This window comes from Temnothorax nylanderi, unplaced genomic scaffold, assembly GCF_030848795.1.
Source record: "Temnothorax nylanderi isolate EJ_2023f unplaced genomic scaffold, tnyl_v1.0 TNYL_tig0579_pilon, whole genome shotgun sequence".
Classification (NCBI taxonomy): Eukaryota; Metazoa; Arthropoda; class Insecta; order Hymenoptera; family Formicidae; genus Temnothorax; species Temnothorax nylanderi.
In genome coordinates, this window is record NW_027249641.1 from 796 (window position 1) to 9,857 (window position 9,062).

Sequence of the window (9,062 nt, forward strand, 5' to 3'; positions counted from 1 at the left end):
ATAAGATAGGAGTGGCAACCAAAGGGCTTTTTACGAATCTTAACGCTAACTATGACTAAACGCGAAGTTTGACATTTACGTGAGATGAGTATACTTAAGTGTCTATGGGTAACACCGCAAGCCTGGAAAGAGGTCTCGTGAAGTCACCTTTCGCTGTTCGGACGGTGGCGACCCTCGTGACGCCGTCATCTCCGGTGTGAACATGCTGAACTCGCCCCAAGAGCCACTGCAAAGGAGCTAGACCTTGCTGTTTTATGAGCACTAATTGTTCCGTTTTAACTGTATGCCCTTGTTGGCCTTCCATTTAGTTCGTTCTTGCAGGAATTAAGGTATACGGCGCTCCATCTACGCCAAAATGTTGCCTTATTTGCTCTACTCTTTGTCAGCGCGTAAGCCGATTTTCGTTAATGTCGTGTAGGTCGTGGCAAGGAAAACTATTCAAAGCCGTGCCGACAAGAAAATTACCGGGACTAATTGTAAGATACGCGAGATCATTTGGGTCGGCGCTTAGTTGCGTGAGTGGTCGCGAGTTCAGGATTGCTTCCACTTCGCAGAGTACCGTCTGCATTTCTTCAAATGTTAAATGCGCTTGGCCTATAATTCGAGCCATGTGATACTTGGCCGATTTTACTGCGGCTTCCCATAGACCGCCGAAGTGCGGCGCGTTAGGCGGGATGAAGGACCAAGAGGTCTCCTGTTCGCGAACAAACTGGTTTATATCGCTTCGCACCTGACTATCGTTGATCAAGTCGTAGAATTCCTTGATCTGCTTATGCGCTCCGACGAACGTAGTTCCATTGTCGGAATACATGCACGCGGGTTTGCCTCTTTGGGACATGAAACGCCGGAGTGCGCTAAGGAAGCTTTCCGATGTGAGATCGCTCACTAATTCGATGTGTACGGCTTTTGTGGAGAAACACACGAAGATAGCGATGTACGCCTTATGAAAGCGGGCATTACGTCGCTTGCCTTCCTTTACCATGACGGGTCCGGCATAGTCAACACCACAATGCGAGAATGGCCTTGAAACGGTAACGCGAGTAGAAGGTAACGAGCCCATTATGGCTTCTGACTGGCTCGGTTTAGCTCTGAAACATGTTACGCAGCTTCGAATAATTTTTCGCGCGGTTGAGCGAAGTGATAAAAGCCAGAATCTCTGCCTGACTGCGGCAATAGTTGCCTGAGTCCCGGCATGCATGTTACGCACGTGTTCTTGTCTTATCGTACGTTTCGTAAACTCGTAATCGCGAGGTAATAATATGGGGTGGCACGCGTCGAATTTTAACTCGGAATTCTTTAATCTACCCCCCATCCGGATTAGCCCGGTTTCGTCTATGAAGGGAGACAGGAAAAGTATCTTGCTGGACGCGCTGACCGAGTTCCCTTTGCTCAACGCTCTGTATTCGTCGGGGAATGAGCTTCTTTGCACTGCCTTGCACGCGACGCCTAATGCGTACGACATCTCGTTGTGAGAAACGGATTCGGTGGCCGGAGTCGGCCGATGCGCCTTGTAGAACCTGAGACAATACGCTATGATGCGGTATATCTTGCCCAAGTTCGAGTGCTTCTTGATTAATCCGTCGACGATCGAAGGGCTGTTGATGACGACGGCTGCCGCTGTTTCTCGTCTTTCGGGAAGATCATCTCTTGGGCGAGTGATGTCCTTGCTTGGCCAGCGGTCTTCTTCGTATTGTAGAAAGGTGGGTTCATGCCACCATAAACTTGCGTCCGCGAGTTCGTGCGGATAGAGTCCGCGTGATAGTATGTCGGCGGGATTGTCTGTTGATGGAATGTGCCTCCAATCTTCTATCTTAGTTAAACGTTGTATTTTACCAACTCGGTTGGCAACGAATACCTCCCACCTCCGGAAAGCGAGGTTATCCAGTATAGGGTAATGGTAGAGTCGGACCAAAGAACCTTCTTGAAATGCGTTATGTCGATCGATATGCTGACCTTATCCATCAATTCGGCCAATAACAGTGCCGCTTGTAGCTCCAGTCTTGCCAGCGATATGGCCTTGAGTGGGGCCACGCGGGACTTTGAACAAAGCAGCTCGATGCGGTAACCGTTGCCGACTTTCGTCCGAACGTATATACAGGCTCCGTATGCTTGCTGGCTGGCGTCGCAGAATCCGTGTATTTGTATTAGCTGAGGGTCCGTGGCGAACTTGACGCACCGCGGAACTTGTACTTGTTTTAAGACCGACAATTGTTCCTCGAATCTTGACCAACGCGCGTGGATGTCTTGTGGTACGGACTCGTCCCAATGGCTGCCTGATTTCCACAGGTCTTGTAGGATGAGTTTCGCGACCACGATGACAGGTCCGAGGAGACAGAGGGGGTCGAATAACCTGGCAACTCCGGATAATATCGTGCGTTTGGAGACGATGCCGCGTCTCTCCTGAGTATCGTGAGAAACTTGAAATGTATCGCTGATATGATCCCATTGCATTCCGAGAATGCGGGAGTTTGCATCGTTGCAAATTTCTACTGGCTCGTGGTTCTGATCCTGGACGTCCTTTAATAATTCCGGGCAATTGGATGCCCACTTGCTCAATTCGAACGCTCCCAATCGTAGTATTTCCACCACTTGATGGCGAACTATTTCTAGATCCTTCTTTGTGTCGGTCCCGGTCGCAACGTCGTCCACGTAGCAACCTTCCTCGAGGTGGGTCGCTCCCACCGGGAATCTCGATGCGTTTTTCTCGGCTAGATTATTCAGGCATTCCGTGGCTAGATATGCGGCAGCTGCGGTGCCGTAGGTGACCACCAGGGATTTGTATGCCTTGACGTCGTGATTGGGCCTGCTCCGCCACAATATTCGTTGAAGATGTGTCTGCGATGGGTCGACCAGAATCTGCCGATACATCTTGATTATATCGGCCACGAAGACGTATAGAAAGAAGCGGAAGCGAATCAGGAGGGAAATCAACTCTGGCTGGACGACTGGTCCCACCCTGAGAGCGTCGTTTAGAGACACTCCAGTATTGGTTTTGCAGGATGCATCGAAAACCACGCGTATTTTTGAAGACTGCCCCGTAATCTTGACCACGCTGTGATGAGGCAGGTAGACGGCCGGTGGATCATCGTTAGGTTGCTCGTTTACCGATTTCATGTGGCCGAGTGTGAGGTACTCTTGCATGAAGCGCACGTACTGCTCCTCTAATTTTGGATCACGTTTGAAACGCCTTTCCATGGCTAGCAATCGTTTCATTGCGATGTTCCTAGACTGTCCGATTTTGGCCATCACATGCTCCTTGACCGGGAGCTTTACAACGTATCTACCGGACCGGTTTTGAAACACGTTATCCGCGAAATGTTTCTTGCAGATGGCTTCCTCGATGGTGTAATTGGCTGTGCTGTTAGAGATGTCCTCCTGTTGCCAAAAACGTGTTAATTCTTCGTGCAATTGTAGGTTGGTTACTGTGGCATGGCAGGCTTGTATTTTCAGATCTTGTTTCGACGGGTTACCTAACCCGCCTGCCAGGATCCATCCCAGACGCGTCTTTTGCAGCGTCGGATGCGCTTGGGATGATTTGACTTGTCCCACGCACAACAGGTCCCAAAATAGCTCCGCGCCAATCAGAGCGTCGATTTCGGATGACTCGTGAAAGCGAGGGTCGGCTAAAGGTAGATTGCGCGGGAGATTAAATTCGCCGCGATTGAAAGTGAACGAAGGGAGCTTGTCCGTGACTCGATCCGTCACGATGCATTCAACGTCGAAGGAATACGAATTTATGCGCGATGACATTTTCAATCGAACGATCTGAGTTGACTTTGTGAAAGCACCGTTTATCCCCGAGATTGAAACGTTTAATGAACGCGGCTTTAGACCGAGAGCAGATACGAAGCTCTTAGATACAAAGTTAGAGCCTGAGAACCGCAATCCAGCAACACACGACAAAGTTTTCGCGCGCCCGTATCATTGTAGACGTACACGGCAGCCGTGGATAGCATGACGTATTTGCCGTCCGAAAGATGCGACGCATGCGCCACTAGCGCAGTCGGTGTTGTCGCTGAGCTCGGCTTCAGATTGTTTTCCCGATCGCCATCGAGCTTCTCGGGAGTCGACGATTCATGCAATAGCGTGTTATGTTTCGCCTTACAGACTCGACAATTGCCTGATGGGCACTTGTTCGCGATATGAGTCGTAGAGCGTAAACAATTAAGGCAAGCCTTTAATCTGCGAATTTCCGAATTTCTACGAGGGACAGGGAGAGCTAAAAAGTCCTTGCAATTATATTCGAATGCTCCCCGCTGCAGTAAGTACACTTGAATTTCACCGTCGCGACGCACGCTGCTCGTTGCTTTCCGTTTGTTGAACGCGCGTTACCGTTCTTTGTAGGAATAACGCCTGACTTGCCGTAGCTTCGAGGACTTGGCAACGATGAGTTATAAAACTGGCGAGCTTTTGAAGGTCGGAAGTTCCTGCCCGGTCAAGGATTTGCCATTCTCGCAATGTTAAGGAGTCGAGTTTAGAGAGTAGGTAAGCTAGGCCGGTTCTAACCAAGGGGCAATGAGGGGGGGTGAGGGGCGGGGGGGTATACCGCGGGGGGGGGGTATACCGCGGGGGGGGGTATACCGCGGGGGGGGGGGTACCGCGTTTTCGGGCGCCGCGAGGAGGGGGAGGGGGGGAACCGCGTTGTCTGCCGCGCCGCGGGCGGGGGAGGGGGGAACCGCGTTTTCGGGCGCCGCGGGCGGGGGAGGGGGAACCGCGGTGTTTGGCGCGCCGCGGGCGGGGGAGGGGGGAACCGCGTTTTCGGGCGCCGCGGGAGAGGGGTCCGCGGGGTGAGGGGACCCGCGTTCGCGTTTTCGGGCGCCGCGGGAGAGGGGTCCGCGGGGTGAGGGGACCCTCGTTTGCCTTTTCGCCGCGCCGCGGGGAGGGGCGACCGCGTTTTCGCCGCGCCGCGGAGTCCGCGTGCAACGGCCGCGTCGGTCCGCGTGACGTCACACGGCACGCTCCCGCTCGCGTTATCTCCCCCTCGTAGATGTTCTCTCGCGCCCCCGTCCCCCGTTCGCGCGTCTCTTTCGCTCCCGGCCCCGTTCGCGTTCTCGCCCACGATCGCATATCTTTTCTTCGCCGACGATATTTAATAGTTTAGATCTTAATATATATATTTAATTTTTAATATTACATTTAAGTAAACGATAAACGAAGACAGCTTAATTCTAATGATAGGGAATGAGATGAACGGTAAATGAAAAGGAAAAATAATTAAAATTTTTTTTAACCATATTATATGCATTTATTTATCATGTAGCGCATTATACACAATAGTATCGGCAGCATACGCCAACAGTTCGCAATCTATTAGCGAATTTTTATCATAAACTTCATGCAAGCTTCTAACTGCATTACATTTATCGGTAATACAATTTTGACGTAAAATTGTTACAAATTGTTTAAATTTTTCACTTACGCCGTGAACATTTTGACATAGTTGAAAATATACATTTTCGACGCAATGTTCTAGTTCGAACAGGAAGAGTACGGTTGACGGTTTCATGTACAGGCTGGTGTCGCACGATGTCAACTTTACAATATCTGCGTCACGTATTTTAACGAGTTCCAGATCTCGAAACGCTAGCGATGATGGCGCCGATGACTGCACGAGTCGCTGAATATCTGCACGTTTTTCGATGAATGTCACCCACGTTGCATGAGGCAGAATTATCCGATTGCCTCGGTTATCACCAATATGTATATCCACAGAGGACATAGGTCCCGCGTTGATTCCGACATCCAAAAATTTATACGCTGTCGATGTCAAGGCAAATCTCCTTCCCAAAATACGAGGCGTGTAGCGGGGTTTATCAAAACTGAAAAAATACAATTATGTTTATAAAAGTTTTTTTTTGCACAAGCATATACGAAAATTAGCGGTACTTACTCATTGTGCTGTTTCTCGCACGTTTCATCCTGAATCGGAACGTAGTAGTTCGCACCATGAGTGTACATCGTAACTGGAGGCTGTTTGCGACGTACTCGAACCGTATCAAACTCTTGACTGCGCTCTAGAATCCTCGTAGACTATTTATACGTACAAAAATGCGAATCTTGCAAATAGCGCCATTGTACGGCTGCTGCTGCATGGTGACCACCACCACATATATGTTAAATGAGATATCTTTGTCAAGAACATTCGTGATGAGATCACCTCATCGGGCAATAGCATCAAATATGATTTATTTTCAAAAGCATACGTGTCTCGCAATGATTTCACCGAACACGTGCAAAACTGCAAATTTTGCAATTTCGCATAAGTCAATTGCGCGATATTGTTTTCAAGAACATGTCGCGACGTGTCTCGCGATGATTTTATCGAACACGTGCAAAACTGCAAATTCTGCAATTTTACATAAGTCAATGGGGCGTTATTGTTTTCAAGAACATACATGTCTCGCGATGATTTCATCGGACACGTGCAAAACTGCAAATTTTGCAAATAGCGCCGATGTACGGCTGCTGCATTGATACAGATCAAATCACCGAAAGTCAATGGCGCGATATCGTTTTCATGAACATACGTGTCTCGCAATGATTTCATCGCACACGTGCAAAACTGCAAATCGTAGATTTTTCGGAAGGCGTAAATGTACGGATGCTGAGATGAAATTAGATATGATAAAAAAGCAAACGATGCATCATTAGTAGAATATAAATTGACGAATCTGGGTGATACGCTCAGTAGTCGAGGACTGGAAGTCGCGAGTACAACAAATTGTGTCAGAAAGAGGAACATGGAGCAAGAGTTGTTGGAGCAATCCACCCTTTTAAATTCGAGGGAAGACTTTGCCGCGTGGGAGCAACGATGCGACGAGTTTATCGAATCGTTGGAAGAACAAAGCCGAATTAAACGGCCACGATTATCGATCGGTCTCAAACAGTCGTTGGTCGCCTGTATCGCACGACTCGAAGGTCTGAAAGACTCGGTACGTCAACGTTTCGTGCATGTGGGTGCAGGATACAGTGCGAGTGAGACAGGACTCAGATGGCGCGAGATAGATACGGCCTTTGAAAGTCGTATACTGACCGGTGTGGTAATAAATTCCAAACACATCGACCCTCATCAATTTCTCAAAGATGCGAGAGACATTGTACTCATTCATGTGCGGAACGTCATGCAACGACATGACAATGTAAAAATAAACACAATGTTTAATGGTGAATTTGTTGCGGGTGACAAACGCGCGAATAAAAGTATCGCTACGAGAAACTATGAACTCTTTCGTGAGTCCGATCTGTGTGAGTGGTACAAGCGACACGTCATCGAGCCTACCCTAGCATCGCTGGAGGAATTCCAGGAACGTGATAGCGGATGGGCGTTGTCGCGTATACTTAATTTGACTGTTAACGTAAACAAATATAATCCATTGCACGCGGGGTGTTTTGTGGAAATACCGCGAGAAATTAAATTGAAGAGAGCGGTGATAAACGTGCGATCAATGGACAATGCATGTTTCGCATGGTCAGTGGTGGCTGCTCTGCATCCAGCCCAAAGACATGCAGATCTGCAATCGTCGTATCCTCATTACACGTCGGTGCTAAATCTTACAAACATTAAATTTCCAATGACGTTGGATCAAATTAAACGGTTTGAAGATCACAACGACATCTCCATCAACGTGTACGGTATCGAGAAAAAAAACAAGGAACTTGCGATCTTGCCAATACGGGTTACTGGTCGAAAGATGGGCAGGCATGTAAATCTGCTGTACGTGCAGGACGACAACGTGGGACATTTTGCATGGATCAAGAACCTGTCCCGCCTCGTGAGCTCGCAATTGAGCAAAAAAGAGCACAAAAATACTTTTGCGATCGGTGAGTATACATCCTAATAAATAATAATTTTTACGTAAAAATATATTTAAAAAAAATTCTTTATTTACAGATGCTTGCACTACTTCGGCTCCAGCGAGAAATTGGAAGCCCACACCGTCGACTGTCAGGAGATGAACGACTGCGCGATCAAGTTACCGAGCGATAACGACAAGTGGTTGGCTTTCAAGAATCACGGCAGGAAGGAACGAGTTCCGTTTATCGTATACGCCGACCTTGAATGTACCCTGGAGAAGATGGAAGCGGATCCGGAAACGTCCAGGTACACATATCAACATCATCGCGTGTTTAGCATAGGGTACTACGTGCGCTGCTCGTACGACGACTCGCTATCAATGTATCGGTTTCGTCGCGATAAGGATTGCGTCGCGTGGTTCGCCGAGGAGCTAAGACGTTTAGCTCACGACGTAAAGACAATCTTGTCCACTAATATACCCATGGCGAATTTCACGCGAGACGAGTGGGAAAAGTTTAACAGCGCAACGCACTGTCACGTGTGCGAAAAACCGTTCGAGCCAGACGACGTGCGAGTACGCGATCATTGTCATCTGACCGGTCAGTACAGAGGTCCCGCGCACTCAAACTGTAATCTGAACTACAAAGATTCGCATTGCATTCCCATAGTTTTTCATAATTTATCTGGCTACGACGCACATTTTATTATAACGGAAATAGCAACAGCGTACGAAGGACATGTAGACTTTGCTCCCATTACAAAGAGAAATACATTTCATTTACAAAAACGTTAAAAGCACCGAAGATAAAGATAAGAAAACTTGCGTCAAATTGCGATTTATCGATTCGTACAAGTTCTCACCGCTAGTCTCAACAAATTGGCATCTTATCTAAGCAAGGATAAACTGCGAATATTGCAACGCGAATTTTGTAAAATATCCGCAGAAAATTTGATTTGCTGACACGAAAAGGCGTATTTCGTATGAGTACATTGACTGCGTCGAAAAGTTGGAGGACTCGTGTTTACCACCGCGCGACTCGTTTATAGTTCATTGACAGGTGACACCGTATCCGAGAGCGATTACGCGCACGCCGTCAACGTCTGGCAGCGGTTCTCCATTCGAACGCTCGGTGACTACAGCGATTTATATCTCAAAACCGATGTCTTGCTGTTGGCCGATATCTTTGAAAATTTTCGCGATAGCTGCGTCGCGAGTTATGGACTCGATCCGGCATATTATTATACTCTACCAGGTTTTACGTGGGAC

General features: G+C 48.2%; 2 protein-coding genes across 2 annotated transcripts; both read right to left on the minus strand.

Moving 5' to 3' along the window:
• Positions 1-465: 465 nt before the first annotated feature.
• Positions 466-3,750, minus strand: LOC139784057 (uncharacterized; the record flags this gene model as incomplete). Its single annotated transcript, XM_071723221.1, has 3 exons — positions 1,863-3,750; positions 1,306-1,779; positions 466-903 (listed from the first exon to the last, which is right to left on the minus strand). Coding segments are annotated over exons 1-3 (2,800 nt in total), but the record flags the coding sequence as incomplete, so codon positions are not given.
• Positions 3,751-5,046: 1,296 nt separating this feature from the next.
• Positions 5,047-6,611, minus strand: LOC139784062 (uncharacterized). The gene is made up of 2 exons (XM_071723225.1): positions 5,891-6,611; positions 5,047-5,819 (listed from the first exon to the last, which is right to left on the minus strand). The coding sequence occupies exons 1-2, from the start codon at positions 5,956-5,958 to the stop codon at positions 5,246-5,248; spliced, it is 642 nt and encodes a 213-aa protein (XP_071579326.1). The 5' UTR covers positions 5,959-6,611; the 3' UTR covers positions 5,047-5,245.
• Between the last annotated feature and the right edge of the window lie 2,451 nt (positions 6,612-9,062).